This window comes from Drosophila bipectinata, chromosome 2R (genome assembly GCF_030179905.1).
Source record: "Drosophila bipectinata strain 14024-0381.07 chromosome 2R, DbipHiC1v2, whole genome shotgun sequence".
In the NCBI taxonomy this organism is placed as follows: Eukaryota; Metazoa; Arthropoda; class Insecta; order Diptera; family Drosophilidae; genus Drosophila; species Drosophila bipectinata.
Genome location: NC_091737.1, coordinates 3,398,784 through 3,420,728, shown reverse-complemented (window position 1 = coordinate 3,420,728; position 21,945 = coordinate 3,398,784). Strand labels below are relative to the sequence as shown.

General features: G+C 39.2%; 1 protein-coding gene across 1 annotated transcript; it reads right to left on the bottom strand.

The window, feature by feature from the left end:
* Positions 1-694: 694 nt before the first annotated feature.
* LOC108134375 (gamma-interferon-inducible lysosomal thiol reductase) lies at positions 695-16,233 on the bottom strand. Its single transcript, XM_017254658.3, has 3 exons — positions 16,076-16,233; positions 15,667-16,008; positions 695-1,684 (listed from the first exon to the last, which is right to left on the bottom strand). Exons 1-3 carry the CDS (start codon positions 16,169-16,171, stop codon positions 1,439-1,441), a joined length of 684 nt encoding a protein of 227 aa, XP_017110147.1. The 5' UTR covers positions 16,172-16,233; the 3' UTR covers positions 695-1,438.
* Positions 16,234-21,945: the final 5,712 nt, after the last annotated feature.

Sequence of the window (21,945 nt, the reverse complement as noted above, 5' to 3'; positions counted from 1 at the left end):
CAATCGAGGTTGATATTGTTCGAGTTTTAAATGTTATGTTTTATATTAATTAATTAATTAATCAATATAAACATTAGCGATTTCATCTCTGAAAGCGTCTTTTCGCGTTGTTGTTGATTTACGAAACCAGTCTATCCGCAAACCGTCACTGCACTTTTTTTTTTTTTTTTTTTTTTTTTTTTCATTTGACACGAATACACCGACCATCAGGAGCTGGACAGGCAGAAAAGGAGACAGAGCTAAGAGAGTTGCATCACATCCATAAAGTGTACTGGCTAAATTCTTCCAAGCCCAATTCAACTCAAAAATCTAAACTGAAAAAAAAAACGTATTAAAAAAAAGAATGCACCAGGTTGACTGACTTATTATCCCTTAAAAATGGAAATAGATCTTCGGAACTGGACAAACTTCTCGACCGTATGTCGAAAGCGAATAAAAACGCTTCAGGAGGCAGCCCGCTTTTTTTTTGTTTGTTTACGAACACTTGCTAGTCGTTAAACTAGTAAATGTGTCCAGCTTACATAAACAAAGTATTTAAAAAATTAAATAAAACAGGTTTATCAGGTGTGCCACAGATATCTCTTCCGCTCGAAAATGTCTTATTTTCATTCACAGTCTATTCCACTTACAAATTTTCAGCTGAATGAAATGATTCTGTTGTTGGGGGGAGCGTTACCCAATTTTTCAATATTCATTAATCTACATTTTTTTTATTTATTATTTACATTTATTTTTTAGTTGCATAATATTGTAATTGTGGAGATGTTATTAACTAATTACAAGGTAATTTTTTTGTTTGGGTCCCAAATTTGGAATGTTTTTTTACCTTAATTTAATTAATTTAAATACCAAAAAAAAAGCAGGAAGGAAAGCTAACTTTGGACGGAGCCGAAAGGGATACCCTTTGCGGTTAAGATCAAAAATATAAGGCAAACTTCGGTTAAAATTGTCCTATTCCGGCCATTCCGACTTATATCCGTGCAAAAGAAAGAAGAAGGTGTGCAGTTTGAAGTGGATAGTCGAACTGAGGGACAAGTTTGCGTAGAAACAGACAGACACACGGACATGGCAGTATAAATCAAAACAGATGAAGAATATATATACTTTATAGGGTCGAAGAAGTCTCCTTCACTGCATTGCACACTTTTGACCAAAATTATAATACTCTGTAAGGGTATAAAAACTTATAAAAGTTAATGAAGGTAAAATTAAAAACCATTGGTTCTGCAACGATAAAATTAGAAAAGTTAGTCATCAAACATTTGGGAAATTTAATCTTACAAGGTGACAGTCCTGACAAGAGAGGTTCGAAATATGGTTTTAACATGCCTAAAACCCTTTAAATGTTTAGATTCTGTATCACGGCTGAAGTTCTCAAGAGGAATTACATCCAGCTGAATCGATTCCGCTGCGGATTCTTTGGCACCCTTGTATAATATTATTTGCATATACTTCTATATTTGTGCGTATCGCCTAAGACTTTGCATACTTCCGAAAGTAGGTCTTTTAAAATAGAGGCCTGTCGACCTTGTGACCCATCTATTGTTACGGTCGGAATAAAAGTAATGGCTGGCCTTAATGCATGTGTCGTTTCTCCATTCAGTTTTAGCAATTCCAATCCATGATCGCTGTCAAAACATTTTTGTATGAGGTAAATGTTTTTAAAACTATGCTGTTTAGCGCACTGAAAGAAAAAGATTTTAATAAGAATGTGTATCATTCATTAATGACGAAAAAGAAAGTAAAGCTAACTTCGGGCCGAGCCGCAGTTGATTTGCTCTGATCCGTCAGTTATACGATCAGTATTGTTGCAAATCAAATTAGATTAAAATAGCCAGTCCTTTCTAACTTAAAAAACATACGGATAATAATAGTAATAATACGCATAAGAAATATTATTTTAAGTCTTAAAAGTGTTAAAGAACACTAATATTTATTAAAAATTTGAAATTGATAATTGAAATTTACCATAATCCAGTGGGAAAAACGACCATAGGTAAACGAAACTATCGTATAATGCTCGTAAACAGACTTATAAGGGGATTCCCTTTGAGACCGATGTCGGGCTATCGACGAAACCTTCGTGAATTCGCTGTAAGCCCTAGACGAATCATGGGCGAAAATATTTTTTATTTTCTGTGAGTCCGATGTTAGACTATTAATAAATTCACTGTCCTTGACCTTGTTTACTTGAAATCCGAATGGTAATTTGTTTGAGAACCCTTCTCGGATACAAAATCGGTCGTTTTCTTCGCTTGAAGCTTATTGTAGCTTCACTTGGTTGGTTGGGTACTTATTTTATAAATCAGGGAGCAATAATACAAATCTCGTAAGATATTCAAAAATGTTTTATCGTTTTGGGATCCGAAGTAACACTCGTTAGGAGTACTGTTTCTATGCGATGCGGAATTCACGCTTTCACGATTTCAGCCGATTCGATTGGGCATAAACGCCATTTTGTAAATTCGGCAACACGAAACATGACTATGGAAATTTATTTCCAGGTTCTTATTTGCCGATTGTAAATGAAAATTTTATTTTTATCCATCGCGTTGCTTGGTTTGTTTACTTTTTGTGAAAGTCTAACCTGACTAAAATACCTTATTTTGTACGGCTGTCATCTCTACTAAAATGAAATCACGAAATGATATGTACCACATAAATAGGAAATAATTTCTATATCACGCTTTCAAGAGTTCGTGATTGCCATCGCATAAGCATAGTAAGAGTTAACCCTTTCTACTTGTCAAATAATAATAATATACAGAAGTGTCTATAAATTTTGTCAATTTGTCAAAAATTAACCTTTTATTCGGGTTTTGAATTAAAGGGTCTTAATCAAAGATTAACCGTTATTTTTGGCTCAAAAAACAGGTTACGATCAGGTTACTTTATGACCGTTTTGCTGCAGAAACATAAAAACATTTGGTTGGATCCCAATAGGCACACAGCCCAGTCATACGTCAAGGATCCTCTATCTTGTTGGCTGGCAGCCAAGTGAACGAGGGCACCGCGCATACGACGCGAGCGAGACTGGATCAGGAACTATTCGCTGTTCGTCACATACCTGCGTGCATACGAGCTACAGGATCTGTTGCAAAACGAAAATTTCTACAACAATTTGCCAACAGGAACATGTTCGAGAAATTAACAGCAACATTAAATCCAAAGCTTCAAGCAAGTTCAAATATAAACCAAGAAGCAGAAAACTTAAAAAAAATAATTTTATAAAGCGCCAATGAATCTATTCCCTTATCTTCGGTTACTAAATCTGAACACAATATCCCCTGGTGGAACCATAAGCTAGCTCTTTCTCGTAAATGAAAACAAAAATTATTGCACAAATTAAAAAACAATATTACAACTGAAAACTTAATTAACTACAAAAAAGGCCAATTCATTCTTCAAAAGAGAATTAAAATTAGCCAAAAATGCAGCTATGTACGACTTCATATTAGATACAGATACACATCACATGTACATAACCAACCTCCATCCCTAAGATGATTGGAATAACATCAGAAGATTTTGTGGCCTAAAAAACCCGCCTATTATAGAGAAAAGAGATGTAGCAATCGAATTTTGGACCCTCTGGTCTAAAAACTCTGATGACTCTAACTTCGATAGCAGCTTTCTCGCAAATAAAAACTCCGCACTAAACAATATTGATCCCTTAACTTATCCAATAGACAAAAATGCAACTCTTATTGAAGAAGAATTAAAAGCCCTATAAATTTTAAACAATTTGACAAAAAGCAACCTTTTATTCGGTTTTTGAATTAAGGGTCTCTGTTTGGTCATTGAGAGTTTTCAATGCCGGGAAATGCAGAATTTAATTATTTTACGTTATATTTTATTAGGCCTCTTGGTCGGCTACAAATCACTCTTTACCCTTGACGAACTCTGCTCCGGATCCTCGCTGCATCTTCTGGATGAAACTGGGATCAACCATTGTGATCATCCAGTTTATGGTACTAAGCAGTGACTATTATTATGGTCAGAGAGTGCGGCTTGACTAGACATACGCGAAAATAGGCCCGTTGAAGTCGAGCGGCCGAGTCGGCTTGCGACCAACTAAGGCGATATATCCATACTTTAGCTTAATAAATAAACTATAACTAATTTAGCGGCTGCTGCCTGACCCGACAATCTCAATCAAAGATAAACCGTTATTTTTGGCTCAAATTCGATCAGGTGACTTACTGACCGATTGGCTGAAATCTTTTAAAATAAAAATATCTTTTCGTTTTGATCAACAATTTTTTCCTCTTGTTTCTTTTACCTTTGTTTCTTGTATCTTTTAGAGCTACTCTCCGCTTTCCCAAAATTTTATTGTTTACGAATATGTTTGAAAGTAAAAACACAAAAGACCGTTTGAAGTGAGAAATTTATATTTTCGGTCTTTCGAATAATCTCAGTGTATGAGCACTTGATTGATTGGGTCTCCGTAAATTATTTTTGACAGAGCTTTAAAAATCTAAATTCATTTTAGAAAGCTCAACCGCAAACTGAAATAAATTAAACCAAAGGGGTTTTTTCAGAGAGGTCAATTAGATGAGATAAAACTAGATGTCAAAAACTCTTAACAGTTATTTCCAAGCTCTGCTTGGTGCACGTTTAATTTTCGCCTAACTCTAGTTTTCGATCTTTTTTGAAGTTTTGGTTCTCTAGGTATATAGCTATCGACTTAAAACTGCGCACTCACCCCTGTTCCCTCTGCACGCAGTAAAGAAGTTGGAGCGGCCGAAATTGAAACGAACTGTAGCTAGTTAGCTTTCGTAGCTAGCTCACAGAGTTTGTAGGTTCCACCGAATTTATTGTTTGACGTAATTGCCCGAGCCCAGAAAAAAATACAAATAGCATATACACTTTATAAAAACCTTTATTATTAGGCCTCTTGGTCGGCTACAAATCACTCTTTACCCTTGACGAACTCTGCTCCGGATCCTCGCTGCATCTTCTGGATTTCCTCGCGGCTCACATTCACTCACCAGCAACCGTTCCGGGTTCGTCGCAAGCATACGCCGGGGAGGATCCGCTGTCTTGTTGCCTAATAGCTGGTTCACTACGATTGGACTCTCGAGCTTCTTCTCTGGCTTCCGCTGCGCTGCTTGAACTGCTCCTGTTGTCGCTGCTGCTGGTCCGTCGCCGTCGATGGTTGCTTTCGTTACTGTTGCTTCTTGTAACCCGCTGTCTGTTGATTATTGAGGGCTTTCCTACCTTTTCGCACGAGGGCTTTCCTACCTTTCGGAACACACACTCGGTTCGCCTGACACTGGTCGTCACACACCTACGCGCATACGCGCTACAGGACCCGTGATGGGCTAATGACGCGGGCGTCGCGTCTCGGCTACACCTGGAACACACCGCGCATACGCGCTAGCGAGTCTGGATCAAAAATTGTCCGCTGGTCGTCACATACCTTTGCGCATACGCGCTACAGGGTCCGTGATGGGACAAGGACCGGGTGTCGCGCCTCGCTACTCGTTTCGTTACTCGCTTCGTGCCAAGGCTACCTGTCGTTGTCTGGAATGGCCCAACTCGTCTATTATACCATGGAAAACGCTCTAACACTTGAATGTCGGACTCTCCAAAGGCGACCCTACTCCAACTCAACGCTACAAGCTTTCTTAAAGACTTGTCTCGATTCGCTCCAATGTACCTACTTATATACTGCTTGGAGCGCCCGTTAATCCTTCTGGATTCTAATTTTACCGTTTATTCAACCTTCCAGAATCACTCCACATTCCCATTGGCGGGTTGCCGTCCGTGCCTCCTCGCCTCTCCCGGCCACGGAACTGTGTTGCTATGCGGGGCTCCGGCGGAGCACTTCCAGGGACCGCTACGCTTTGCGTATCACATATTCACATATATATTCGATCACAACATCAAAGGTATATCAAATTTAGCTCCTCCTGAAGTTATCTTCTTTTTTTGTTCTTTATTTTGTACAGATATATTTAAAATTTATATCAGCGACCTACAAAAACATTTTAAGTGGTGTCCTTTAGCCGGACCTTTTTGTGACAAACCAGTTAAAAAAGTTGTCTAATCGCGATGGGTTTTGATGTGGTTCCAACACAAATATATTTACATGTAAGACTTATATTTATTAAATAAAAAACTTCTTAATGAGGTAATAACCGGCGACAAACCGGCATGCGTCACCCAAATATTTTATATCCCTTTAGATGACAAAAAATTCAATAACGGTCACGAGTATTTACCGTACGTACAATTGCGGTAGTCTTATTATTCTTGAAGCAGCACATAGATAAGCGCCGAACGAAGACATCAGCGATAATCAATCAATTCCAAGAAAGAGTCGCTCTGCAAGCGGTTGTACAGTTGAGCCAAACACTGCGCCTAGTTCTGATACGCGAAAACCGGTCTTCCAAAATTACGGGGCCGCCGCAAGGAGTTTGGATTCTGGAAACCTTCCACTTTCTTGCTACTGGAAAATGGAAAAAAGCGACGTTTCTTACACTAGCGGGAGCCCGAACATTAATGAGGTGCTAGTGTCGTTAGTCAGTGATTCAAAATTGACAGATGTGTATGACATATTAACATGTCACTTGGCGCCCCGAAAATCGGACATTGCTGCATTCTACCATTTCCACCAGCGTGATCAGCACCCGGCGAGTCTGTCGGTAACTGTATGGCCGCATTAAGGCACATGTTAGATCGGGGCCGATCTAAATGTTGCGGGACCGATTCGTGTGTGACATGCGCGGCGAAGGTCTTCAGCGAAGCCTGCTAGCCGACGACGAGTTGACGGTGCAACGGGCCATGGAACGAGGCGTCACTAGTGAAGCAACTGCCGCGAGTGCGTTGTCCTCGAGCACCGAATCCATCCACGGAATAAGTTCGAATTCGGGGGGATGGCACCTCCGTAAGAAGTATCCGTTCCGCAACGCCCCTTAAAATTCCTGTGGCCAAATTGGCCACATACGTCGAGTACGCCGCAGTAACATAAAAACTAAGTCAACCAAATCATCATCGCCTACTACCAGTAACATGCGCCGCAACACTGCATCGCACGGACGCGATCATCAAATAGTTCCAGTGGTCCGCCCCAAGAAGTTCGTGGCCGTGGTCATTAACGGTCACTCATGCCATTTCGAAGTTGATTCCGGCTCACCCGTCACCATCATGAAGCAATCTTCGTATTGGTACATCTGGCCAAACGGTAATTCCGATCTCGTCAAGTGCAACCTAAGGCTTAGCGACTATCAGCGTAACCCCATTCCGGTCAAGGGAATCACCGACACGTCAATATACAACAATCGCCGTATCAGTAACCTGCCTCTGATCCTCATGCCAGCATTGAGTCAATCCTCCTAGGATGCAACTGGTTTGAGCCCCTCTGAATCTGCATAGAAGGCTTAGCAGAAATTATAAGAAAAATTTATGAGGCTCCATTTTCGCAAAAATAGTTTTATCGCAGGCGTACCAATAATTACCAATAAATACCAGATGAAAATTCAGCTTTGATGCAAACAATATCTACTCACAAAGGAGCATTCAAGGCAGTGGTAGGCACCCCAATACATTGATATGATTTTAACGCATAAGTATTAGTAAAGAATAGCAGAAAGTAGGCTGTGACCATGACGTTTTACACATTTATACTGTGTGTGTGTGGCAGAGCTCGGGCAGAGAAATTTTCTATGCCCTCGGGATAGGGCCGTGCCGACCTCTGATTTAAGGTAACAAGTATAAAATTCTGAAATTTATCAGCCCCATTAATATACCAAAGCCGCATTGAAAGAACACCACATACCAGGCATCCTTCCGTATTTTGATGACATTGTAAAAATGGGTAAATCAGAACTTGCGGATAGACTAAACGAAGTTCTAGCCTGTATGGACCACGCAGGATTACTTTTGCGCAAGGAAAAATGTCAGTTTGGAGTCTCTTCCTTCGAAATTGCAAGTTTTGCAATTCAATTCAATTGTAAGCCCAATTGAATTGAATTGATTCAATTGTAATGCACTACTCTCGAGACCGCCCACTGATCTTAGCTTGCAATGCGTCAGCATTAGGAGCAGTACTTAACCACGAAATGGAAGACGGGACAGAAAACCGGATTACGTTATATTTTTTTTTTTCCTTATTTTTTTTCTTGGGAGCTTAGGGCCTTTACAAGTCCCTCCACCTAACTTTATTTGGCGCTGTTTGCTTTATTGTGTCCCAGCTGATGTTCTTCCGGGATATTTCTAGGAGTGCTGTACGGCGCCAGGTCATCTTTGGGCGACCCATTCTTCTGCTTCCTTGCGGGTTCCATTCCAGAGCTATTCCTACGATGCTTCCTGGTTCCTTCCTCAGAGCGTGGCCAATCCATTTCCATTTCCGTTTGTTTATTTCTTTCTGGATTGGGACCTCTCATTGGATATTCTGTCTGGCCAGAATACCCCAAGTATTATTCTCAGGCATTTGTTGATGTAAGCCTGCAGCTTCATCAATATCCTTTGAGAGGTCAGCCACGTCTTCGATCCGTATAGCAGTATAGATTTTACACACGAGTTGAATATGCGCAGCTTTTTTTTTTTATTTCTGCTGGTTTCTCCATACTCGGTATAGTCTTCCAAATGCAAACCTCGCTTTGCGCAGTCGGTTCTCCACATCACTTTCCACTCCACCATTTGATGTTATGATAGTACCGAGGTAGGTGAAGCTTTCGACGAAGTCGATGGTTTTATCTCCGATTGTGATGTTGTTTGTGTTGGAGTTGTTGATCCGCATAGCTTTCGTTTTTGATGCGTTGATCTTTAAGCCTACTGCGCTGGCTCGGATCTCGAGGTCCCTAGCTTTGGCTTGAATGTCTTCGAATTTGTGAGCCAGGAGACATATGTCATCCGCGTAATCCAAGTCTTCTAGATGTCGGGTGAAGTTCCAAGTGAATCCGCATCTGTCCATGCATACGAGAAGTATAATTTTATAATATATTATAATTTTGTCGACTACCAAGTTGAACAGAAGTGGTGATAGGGGACATCTTTGCTTGACGCCTGTGTTCGTCTGGAAAGGTGCACTAATTTTCCCGTTGTGCAGTACCGCCAGCTCAGCATCATCATGCATAGCTTTCACTATGTTTATGATTTTCACTGGCACTCCCTTTCTTCCAAGTGCCCTACATATCACTGCTCTGTCTACCGAATCGAATGCCTTCTGGAAATCTATGAACAAGAGGTACAGCGGCGAGCGCCATTCCACAGTTTGCTCGGTTATTGCGCGTAGTGTGTTTGCCTGGTCTACGCAGCTCCCGTGTGGTCTGAATCCTCCTTGTTCATCTCGTAGTGTTGGCTCGATCTTTTCCTGAAGACGTTCGTTCAGTAGAGTGGCTAGTACCTTGTAACTTGTGTTCAACAGGGTAATGCCTCGCCAGATGTTGCAGTCACTGAGGTCTCCTTTCTTCGGTAGCTTGATGATGATTCCTTTTTTTCCAGGATGTTGGGATCCGCTCACTTTCCCATATATTATTGAAATGTGGATGCAGTGTTTCGGCCATTAGTTGCGTGTTAATCTGGAGAAGTTCGGCCGGTATGCCGTCATCTCCAGCCGCTTTGTTGTGTTTTAATTTCTTGATAGCATCCTTTATTTCTCTAATTGATGGTGCCGTGGGTGATATTTTGAAGTTATTGCTCGGTACAATACTACTGAAGTTTTCTTGCGTGCTGCTCGGTTGTTCTGTGCAGCTGTTCTCCATAAAGTGCTGTCGCCATCACTGGAGTTGTGCCACATAATCAGTAAGGAGTCTTCCATCTGGGTCCCGCACTGGTTGGGTTCGCCTATGGCAGCTTCCGGTTTGTTGACTAATTATCTGGTACAATGAGCGCATGTTGTTCGTGTTAGCTGCGCTTTCTGCATTTTCAGCGAGCCTGTCCAGAAATTTTCTTTCGTCGTTTCTTGCTGATATCTTCACAAACTTGCATAGCTCTTTGTGTTCGTCGCGAACTCTGCAGTCATGATCTGCTTTCGACTTTAGGCTGTTCCGTTTGCTGATAAGTTCCCAAGTGCGCGCTGATATCCATTCCGTGCGCCTGCGTTGTCGGGTGCCACGCATCTCCTCCGCGGTGCTCCTCAGTATACTGCATGTTTGTTCCCATGAGTGATTCAACGGTTAGGGGGAGGCGGTCTTCTTGTGGTCCTGTTGACAGTGTTGCTATTTCGTCTGAGCTTGATTAAAAGCTTGAGCTTGATCCGTTATCTGCAATATTAGTGGACTGCTAGAGGCGAGCAGAAGTCTATAACTCCTCTACAAATTTCCCGATTCGGCTTTTTACATGTAGGTATATAGGAGGGCTGACAATAAAGTAAGGTCTCCAATTTTTTTTTTCATAGAAAATGACATTTATTTACAAAAAGCGATACACCGTTGGAGGTCTTGGCTACTTTTCTACATAATCGCCATTTTTCTTGCGCATCCGCACGATGAACTTGCCGGCAGAATACCACTCTCCGTACGCTTCGCGCAGCCAGGTGTTGACCTCTTTCTGAACCTCCGCGTCACTATCAAACTTCTTCCCTCCGAGATGTTTTTTCAGGGCGGGGAACATGTGGTAAACACATGTTCTGCCTCAACTACTTGAACAATCGCATCCGAAACCGACGGTCGGCAACTTCTCTCCTCGTCGTGAACATTAATTGAACACGCACTAATGTGCGCCCGGAATTGAACTCACGGCTCCTCTTACACACGTTATTTATGTCCATACACTTTTCCCCGTAAACTTCAACTTCAACCTTTTTCGCACTCAAAAAACGTATTACAGAACGCAATTCGCACTTGGACGCTGACGCGAGGGGTACCTCCATCGTTGACGGCTGCTCAGCCAAGACTGAGCGGTCGGGGAAGCCTCACCCAGCAGTAAAGTGGTAGTGGGGGAACCAAGGAACACGGCGGTGTTGCCAGATTTCGCCCAGCGCGGGATCCGGCGAAGTTGCAGCGTTGAAGACCTAACTTTATTGTCAGCCCTCGTATTAAGGTGTCAAAAAAGTTTTTCGGTATTTTTATAGATTTATTAATTTATATCAGTGGTGGGCAAACCACCACTAATAGATTTATTAATCTATATCTCATTTCACATAGCACGCGTGTATAGGGTAGGAAATTCTGCCGCAGCGCTGCCGGCACACTGACAGTGTGAGCATTCTCAATTTTTATTAGAAGCTCTCTCATTTGCTCTCATTTCGAATCATTTGACAGCCCAAACTTAAAAATCAAAATGTTTCCACTGAGAAAAATGTTGTTCAAAAATTGGGTTGGAAAAAGTTTTCTTCATGGAGAATATAGATAAGGAAGAGTAGTTTCTCATCTGTTTAAGAAATGTTGCTAGCAAAGCTTTTTATACCCTTGCAGAGGGTATTATAATTTTGGTCAAAAGTGTGCAACGCAGTGAAGGAGACATCTCCGACCCTATTAAGTATTTATATTCTTGATCTGTCCGTCGGTCCGTCTGTTTCTACGCAAACTAGTCTCTCAGTTTTAAAGCTATCGTCTTGAAACTTTGCACACACCCTTCCTTCCTTTGCACGCAGTATATAAGTCGGAACGACCCGGATCGGCCGACTATATCCTATAGCTGCCATATAACTGATTGATCGGAAATGGTATAACTTTGGTGTTTTTAGAATTAGAGAGTTCAAATTTGACACAAGAGCTATTTTTGGCAAAATATTACGACATGCCAAATTCTATAACGATCGGTCGACTATATCCTATAGCTGCCATATAACTGAACGATCAAAAATGACCCAACTTTCGTGTTTTTGAAGATAGAAAGCTGAAACTTAGTACAGATCCTATTTTTGATCCTGTATTTTTCTATTTTTTTTTTTATAAGTTATAAAAAATTATATTTGCGGCTGAAAGAAATGCACCTTTAAATTAACATGAGATTCAAAACGGGATATACGGATTATTCCTATAAAGGAATAATAAAGTTATTAGCTTATATAGTTATTCCATCTCCGACCCTATAAAGTTTATATTCTTGATCAGGATCACCTCCTGAGTTGATATGAGCATGTCCGTCTGTCTGTCTGTCTGTTTCTACGCGAACTAGTCTCTCAGTTTTAAAGCTATCAACTTGAAACTTTGCGCACACCCTTTTTTCCTTTGCACGCAGTATATAAGTCGGAAGGGCCGCAATCGGCCGACTAGAGTTAGAGAGTGTATTCAGAGTTAGAGAGTTACATTTTACACGAGAGCTTTTTTTGGCAAAATAATACGACATGACAAATTTAATAAGGATCGGCCGACTATATCTTATAGCTGCCATATAACTGAACGATCGGAAGTGACCAAACTTTTGTGTTTTTGAAGATATTTAGAAAACTGGAACTTAGTACAGATTATATTTTTGGTCAGTTAATCCGACCTACCAAATTTCAAAACGATCGGTCGACTATATCTTATAGCTGCCATATAACTGAACGATCGGAAATGGTTTTTGGTAGATATACCACCTTTGGTATTTTTAAAGATAGAAGCTTGGGATTTCATTGGTTATATTATGATCTTCTCATAAGGATTGGCCAACTATATCCGATTTATACGATTTACCATATATCCGCTTTTAACTGCAAGGGTATATCAACATCGGTTCCGCCCGAAATTAGCTTTTCTTTCTTGTCTTTTCATTTTTTTGGTTAATAAATATTTTGCAGTATTTCCAGTACATCCAGTATTTTTACAGAAATTTTCCCATCCGCTTCCCATTGTTGTTTAGACAAAATTTAAGCGGATGGATCCCGAAGCATTTGAACGCGCATATTTTTCGTCAGTTGTACTTTTTTTAACATTACGCCACAGTCACGATGATTTTAGGCAAGCATTAATTTAATTAGCGTTCGTTGAACGTGGAATAACGGGAAGAGTTAGTGTGTTACTCCTTTCAGGTTTATTTTAAGTGCCTCCAAATAGTTTATCATTGTTTTTTATATCCCTAAATGTCCAATCCAATGCCTCAAATAATTACAATGCCCATAGACGATTGTTTTTTTATGTTGCACACTATGTTGCAAAAAACAAATCTAATATCTACATAATTCTACATATCTACATATTCCCATCACGATAAGTAAGCCGAAGGCTTTGCTGCTATGGCTTTAGTCCAGTGGGGGGCAAAACTAACACATGTTTAAATTTTTAGTGTGTGCGTAGCAGAGAAAAACAATGAGAGCAGAGAATTCACTGAGCGAAAAAAACGTATCTTTTTATTTCATTTTTCGTTAATTCAAAAGTTGAAATGGGCACTAAAATTGAGTATTTTATTTTAAACAAATGAAAAACTACTCTTTCCTATCTATATTCTCCATAAAGAAAACTTTTTTCAACCGAATTTCTGAGAAAATTTTTATCAGTGGAAAAATGTTGATTTTTAGTTTGGGCTGTCAAATGAATCAAAATGAGAGCAAATGAGATAGCTTCTAAAACAGGGGTGCCCAAGTAGAGCTGGGATTCTATCGACGGTCGCGCCATTCGATAGTTTCGATGTTTTCAAAGCAAAAATTCGATAGTATCGATAGCATAGTCATATTTACTTCATTTTTTCCCATACATAGGGTTTTTGTTTTTTAAGCTATATACATAATAAAAAAAAGAGAAAATAAAGATCAAAATTATTCTATCTTATCATTAACATAATTATAAGGTAGCTTCAACAGAGATCTTCATGAGAGATACAAAATTCAGGTCATTTTTGATATAAAAATTAAAAAACAAAAAAAAAATTATTTTATCCAGGATTTTTTCCGCAAAAATAACAAAATGTCCACATTATTCGCCATAAGCGAAGCTCTGCGGTTATTCATAACGAGTACAGCCTTGTTGAGCTGACTCAGTCAAGGTTGCGGAAACACATACAAATTTGGCCACTACCAAAACAACCTACCAAATTTGGGCACATTTCCGCAACCAAACCTCGTGTTTTATTGAAATTTCAGTGATGTGAAAAGTGCCCAGCACCATCGATAGTTTTTTGACACTATCGATGGTGCTGGGCACTTTTCGATAGTGTCAAAAAACTATCGATGGTGGCTCAGAAAAGAAAAAAATCGATATATCGATAGTGCCATAGATAGTATCCCAGCTCTATGCCCAAGCTCAGCATACGGCAGAGCAAACTCCAATACCAGTGAAAAAATCACCAATACATTTACATCATTTTTTTCATGTCGATGCACTGAAAAATACAATTATAGTATCATTTACAAGGGGTTTCAAATAAATATCATAAAAACACATTTTATTGTAGCAAATATGAATAGGCCCTATATTTTTTGCAACAGCTCATTATACTATGCCAATTAATAATAATAATAATGACTTTATACTCAAAACATGTTCTGCGAAGAAGAAATTCATCGCTTCAAGTCGACCATTTTGGCTGAAACAAAGACAGAAGGGATTTTTTTTGCAGTGAAAAGTTTTTGGCAGTCCACGAAAACACGAAAAATTGTTTTTGTATTTGGCCTTTGCCTATGCTGGGAGGAACACACGTACATATATGAAATTTCGTTTCCCATATGAAAGAGAAATTCCAACAACGAAGGAGCACCGAGAGCAATGGGACTGGGCACCCCTGTTCTAAATAAAATTTGAGAGTGCTCACACTGTCAGTGTGCCGGCAGCGCTGCGGCAAAATGAGAGTTTGCCCATCACTGCTTTAGTCATAAATTAGCTTATAATTTTAATTATAACCTAATTATTATTAAATATAATAATAATAATAATATGTTGCACACTGCATCTGGATTATTTTGAATGTTTAATGGCAGCGTAAGTGCTGAATGTTATGCAGAATGGCTGTTCTGCCTCCATCTAATAAAGTTGCTGCAATGCCAGAAGATGCAATGGCCAAAGCGATGCCATTTTTAAATCTTAATTCCACATGGTGCATCAAACAAAAAAGTCCTTGTCCTGCAGCATCTGCGATTCGTAAATGCGGTCGTAAAAAATTTTTGGTTCGTCATTAAATAGTGGAATATTTCAACTAACAGTACATCCCAACTGGCTCATTTCTAAATTTGAGTGCAACACAACACAGGCATTCTTTTTCCAAAGTACCAATAATCACTTTGGAATACGCAGAATATTTGACATCAGGCTCGTACTGGAATGCTAGTCGAAAAAATGGCGCTGATGTTAGTCCTCGATGAACTTGTTGGCGTTGTTGGTCAATTCTACTTCTAACTATGAATCTGTGCGCTTCTCTTTGTTGCAGTTGTCTTTTTTGACTACGTTCATCTCGTGCCTCTTTTAATTGTGATTCACGTAACTACTCCATGCTCGCACGCGCATTTTCATATAAAGATTTAATTTTTTTCAATTTTTATTTTTTCAAAAAACTTCTCTCAGCTTTGAAAAAATATGTTTATAATAAACTTTATATGCACATGATACAAATATATATAATTATACAATTAATTATACTTTGTATGTACAGCTGATGGTGATTAATCAGCCATCGGCAACTTGAGCACAACTGCTTTAATACATTAAAAACCTCTGTACAAAATTAATAAACGTTTTGTATATGCTTTTTAGAAATCAGAATAAATTTGAAAGTACATACATACATATGTATGTATGTACTCCACAGCAAGGCAAAAATAATATACATAACTCAAAATTTACTGGCATGTATGGATAAACTAACCTTTTGCATTGCAGTTTGTGGAAAACGGTTGTCCCGAATCATACAAGATATTACTTCTAGTCGTATAAGTGGGTCTTTAATAATATCCACTGCACACGCATGGTACATATTTGCTTGGCATTCAGTTGGACCATGCTGACAGTCGAAAGATATATTCCCATCGGATTGTCTTGTTGTAGCCTTACCGTAAGGAACAAGTTTTACATCCATTATAGATGGGGCCGTCTTGAATGCTGGCAGCATTTGTTTACTAAGAAAATACTTGGAGTCTGGACATAATGCTTCGTAAAAAACCGTTATTAGGACTGGAAACGTGTTATCTCTTTGATTAGTATTTTGATTCTGCATAGGTTGAAAAAAAAAATGTTTAATACAAAAAGTGCTTAGTAACAATGCGATAATTACATACTTGCAAACCAGGAAACGAGTAATTTAACAAAAAAAACACCAAAAATAGTGGGACCAGGCACATAATAATTAAAATACGTTTACGTGTGGAATTCATTATGAGCTCACAGGTGAAAAGTGGATTTCGAACTAATTACCCTGTTCTTTCACAAACCAAACTGAAGTTGTTTGATAACATATCAACATATCGATATTTTTTTTTGGAGAAATGATATTATATTGAAATATTTTTTTTTTTAAATATTTTATATACGTTATTTATTTTTGATATTTGGGGTTGATTTACTCCTTGTAAAAAAAAAAAAAAACAAGTTAATTGCTTCAGCCCAACGTAAACCAAAAGAATGCATTTTAATTTAATCAAAAAACATTTGCCAAGTGCAAATTGTGCCAAAAATAATAAAACGAAGTGGATATATGACAAACTTATCCTCAACCTAATGTTTAAACATTAAAGATATAGATTCTCAAAAAAAAAAACAAAAACAAAAACCATAAAAATGTCTTGCAAATATATCACAACACCCTGTAAAACGAGATAAAAGAATAACATTTTTAGTTAACGTTCTTTGGTGCGGACTGGCATCCCCATGGTAAATTTCTGATATTTTTTTTAGATCTGAGCACGGGGCACAGTGGCCGATTTGGCTATTCTAGCGTCAGATTAAGCAAATTTTCAACTGTTAAAATTCAATAAAATTTTGTTTCCTACCAACAGTCAAATAATTGAATATCGGTAAAAAAATACCAAAACCTATAAACTTGATCAACTAGATCAACTGTAAGCTCTAAAAGCTAACATATAATACTTTACAATTTTCAGGTGTTGAATTTGGCTTAATCGACGACTTTTTATATTTGCGACACTTATTTTGATTTTGTGTGTTTCAAATCAGTTTTAGCATTTTCTCAAAATTTAAGGTATGTAGTAAACGAAAATAAATGTTTTGTGACCTGTGAGTATATGTTGTATTCATAATTTATGTTTAAAACCAGCAATGTTTGTACTACCCTTTTTTATAACAAATTTCAACTTCTGGCCGAAATCTTCTGCTGGACTACAATGCTGAAAAAGAAAACTCGAATTCTGACTCAGAAAAAAATTTCGATTCAGACTAGGAAATTTAATACCTGTTTATATTGTAAAACTGCATCTTAAAAAAAAAAATAAAAATAAATCATCTGACGCTAAATTACCCAAATCGGCCACTGTGCGGGGGCGCCAAAATGCATAACGAGATTGATTTATCAAATATAATAAAAAAAAGAGTGTCTGCAAAATATTTAAAAATATGCGAAAAACAACGATTACGAAAAGAATGGTCGTGCCTCATGAACGTTATAAATTCGATTGTATTTCTCTCTAATCTTAAGCCTAACTTATCTATCGCGGCGAAGCGGGCGAATTCGCAAAGGAGCGAATATGAGCTTTCGCTCCCGCTCCGCCCTAAGCTATCTTAGAGTAAATTTACAGACTAACAACTAACAAATACAATTCAGCTTTAAACTATAATTCACAATTTTCGACAACTTCAAGTCAACAAGTCAATTAACAATCTGGAAGGGAAATTCCAATTCAGCCTAACTCTCAAAGCGCTCAACAGGCCCCAGAACAGCCACACAGCAAAACGGAAACTATGATGCTTACCCTCCAACAAAGTATGATGGAGCTTATGTCATTCATGAAAACGACCATGCAAACGCTTGTTCAAAACCAGAACATGGTGATACAGCTGCTCGTAGCACAACAGTCCAAATAATCTATGCAGGCGCTACGAATATCTATGTGGAACGCCAATGGTGTCTCACGGCATAAACTAGAATTGTCACAATTCTTGACCGAAAACCATATTGACGTTATGCTACTGGTGGAAACGCATCTTACAAGCAAATACAACTTTCATATAAGAGGCTACACAATCTACCGCACAGATCATCCAGATGGGAAAGCCCACGGCGGAACTGGACTTCTAATCAGAGAACGCATTAAACACCACTTTCACAAAAGGTTTGCAACAAACTTCTTGCAGGCCACATCGATACAAATTCAGTCAAGCAACGGAATCCTTTCAATCGCTGCCGTTTACTGCCCTCCTCGTTTCTCAATCTCGGAAGGAAAATTCATGGACTTCTACAATTCACTTGGGGATCGATTTATAGCCGCAGGAGACTACAACGCCAAACATACGCACTGGGGATCACGTCTAGTGACTCCCAAAGGAAGACAATTGTACAATGCAATTATAAATGTGAAAAATAAACTGGACTACGTTTCCCCTGGAAGTCCCACATACTGGCCAACAGACTCACGAAAGCTCCCAGACCTTATTGATTTTGCAGTGACAAAAAACATACCTCGCAATCTAATAAGTACCAAAGCAGTCTCGGACTTATCATCAGACCACTCGCCTGTGCTTCTAACGCTTCTTCAAAGCCCAGAAATAACCGAACACCCCTTCAGCCTGACGACGCCAAAAACGAACTGGCTAAAATACAATTTACGGAATTTAACATGGAATCGGACATCGACTACACTACGAGCGCCCTGGAAGAAGTACTCGTTGCGGCAGCTAAATTTTCTACTCCTCATAGGAAAGATGTAGACCAAAACAAACACTTCAAATCTAATCAGCAAACCGAACAGCTCGTGCGAGAAAAGAGGCGCATGCGTCGTGATTGGTAAAACAGCAGATACGACCACCCCGATAAGAAACTCTTCGGGATGCTGGGCTCGCAGCTGAAGACCGAGCTGAAACATTCGCCACACATCTTCAAAGTGTTTCCCAGCCAAACCCAGCCTCAAATTCATTCCTCCTGCCAGAAATTCAGCCAGAGTCCTCCCCTCAGCCAGCCGCACCTTCATTCCGGCCGAACGAAATCGAAAAAGTCATAAGAGGGCTAAAACCAAAAAAGGCTCCCGGTGGTGACCTATTGACCCCAAAGATGCTGATCGAACTTCCAAAATGCGCTATAGAGGTCGTCTGCAAACTATTTAATGGAATCATTAATCTTGGCTATTTCCCAAAAAAGTGGAAGAAATCCATTATTATAATGATACCGAACCCTGGAAAAGACCACACAATTCCGTCATCATACAGACCAATAAGCCTTCTATCTTGTTTGTCTAAACTGTTTGAAAAATGCTTGTTAACTCGCATAATACCACATCTGGAAGCTTGCAATATCATCCCGGCACACCAATTTGGCTTTCGAAGAAACCATGGAACCATCGAACAAGTGAACAGATTAACATCCGAAATACGCTCAGCCTTCGAACAACGAGAATACTGCAGCGCTATTTTCCTCGACGTATCTCAAGCTTTCGACCGAGTTTGGCTCATCGGACTCATGCACAAAATTAAAACGTATTTGCCAACATACACCCACAAGCTACTGGAATCATACCTCTTCAATAGGGTATTCTCAGTGAGATGCAACGCAGCTACTTCGGGCGAATACACCATCGAAGCTGAAGTTCCACAAGGAAGCGCACTCGGCCCGTGTCTATATGTTTTGTATACTGCGGATATTCCTACGAGCGCACAACTAACAACGTCAACGTTCGCCGATGATACCGCTATCCTTAGTCGCTCCAGATGCCCAACGCAGGCAACAACCCAACTGGCTAATCATCTCACAATAGTGGAAAGGTGGCTATCCGACTGGCGCATTAAAATAAACGAACAAAAGTGTAAACATATAACGTTTACTGGACTACAAGTTACTACTGTACAATTCAGTCCTAAAGCCAATCTGGACGTATGGCTCCCAGCTGTGGGGGAACGGGAGCGGCAGCAACATAGACATCATACAGCGCGCACAATCAAAAATCTTGAGAACTATCACAGGGGCACCTTGGTATGTTCGCAACGAAAACATCCACCGGGATCTGGGCATCCTCGCAGTGAAAGAAGAAATCCAGAAGCAAAAGAAAAACTGTCTTCGCACCCAAATTTTCTCGCTCGGGGATTGACTCGGGTTTCTAGCGTATCCCGCCTTAGACGCAACGACCTCCCAACCCAGCAATCGATTTTTAGGGCCATCTAACTTTAGGGCCGTATCAGTCAATATGACTGTTAGTTAAGTTAAAAATATAAGATTCTATACACCTCTTGTTAGTCTCGCAAAGAGAAGATTCAAGAAATAAAAGCAACGTAAAAAAAAAAAACAATTCTTTATATTATAATATAAAGAAAAAAAAAATATTATAAAAATAAAAAAAAAAAATATTTTTATTTAATATTATAAATAATTATTTGTTAAATTGCGAATCTTACTTTTTGGAATATATAAATCTTATATTATTTTACTCAAATTCACTGATCTTAAATTATAATCTTTAATTTTTTATTAATTTAAAATAATTCCTCACGATATTGTCCCGTTGGGGTCTTCCTTCTGTGTGGTTGCTGGTTGATCGTCCTTCCGGGATACAGTTGATAAATGCATAGAGAATGTTCTGTCTTCCTTCTTTGGTTTTTCTTGTTGGAGTTGTCGTTTTATTTGTTTTTGTTGTTCTTGTTTGTTTTTTTTTTGTGCGTTGATTTTTTTAGTTTTGTGTTCTTGTAATTGTTTGGTTTAAAATTTCGATCCACCTTTGTTTAAATTCACTCTTTATGGTTATTTCATTAATTAATTTCCATTTACTTTGTTGTTAACGATCACTGTCACTTGGTAGTGTCGTTTGGTGGATGTTTTAATTTTTTCACTAAAAATTTTGAGTTGTTGACCGCGCGAGTTCCGTTTATGTTTAACTTATTTTTTATTAAACAATTTTTTGGAGCTTTATGTTACAAGCCCCACGTTGGGCGCCAGTTAAAATGTTTGTAGTTCGGTGAATTAAAAAAATGTAAATTTTATTTTTTAGTTATACAACTTGGTGTTAAACCTTTATTTATTAAACTTAATTATTACAAGACATTTATTATTTTTATTTTTAATTATTTTCCGTCAACCGTTCGCGGTCTCGGTCAAAATAGGACTGACTTCTTAATTCTAAATCTGATCCAAAGAACCTCGGCCATGATTTGTGTTTAGATTAGAGGCTTAAGATGAAAATGTCGCATCTTATTGTGAAATTCGGTTAAGCTGATCGATGCAATTTGGTGAGTACTTGAAACGCAAAAGGCGTTTCCCCACACGCCAAGACAGAAAGCCGGTGGTAGAAGACCCGCTAACGGGAGTCGCCGTAACGGTTCCCGGAGCAGCGACTGGGCAGCGGGAAAAGTAACCAAAAAGGGTGGGGGGGGGGGAGATCAGCACGCCGTGCACCCGTGTTTAGAAAGTGCGGCAGGGTTAGCGTCAACGAAGGAAAAAGGAGTTGAGGGGGTGACGCAGGGCAAAGCGGGCCCTCGAGGTCCGTTTAACGACAACGGAGGTCCGTGACCGAGAGGGACGAAGGGGCGAAATAATTGGATCTGATGTATCCATAGCTCTGTTGAACATATCAGCGAAGGAATGTAATCGGTTGTGCTTTCTTGAGTGGTGACGCCAGTCTTATTTATACAGCTTGTTTCAGGACTCAGACGCTCCAAAATAGACAACTGGAAGCACCGTACTTTCCATTACTTCCATTTCAAATTGGTGGCTTTTTTCTTTCAAAATGGCATTATCCACATTGTTATTTGCATGGCGTTCAAAAAAACATTGTACAGCCATTTATTGCTCAGCCTGGCCCCTTTCGCTGTTCCAAGCAGCGACCAAATCGGCTTTGGAGAAAGTGAGGTTATCTAAGAAAAATTCAAATTGGACCAATAGTGGAGAAAAGCGCACAATAAGACTAACAGCCTTTGCTCAGTATTGACAACGCTACAACATACACTTGGACGCATTGAAAACTTTCTATTCCTTCTATTTCAAAACTCTTCCCAA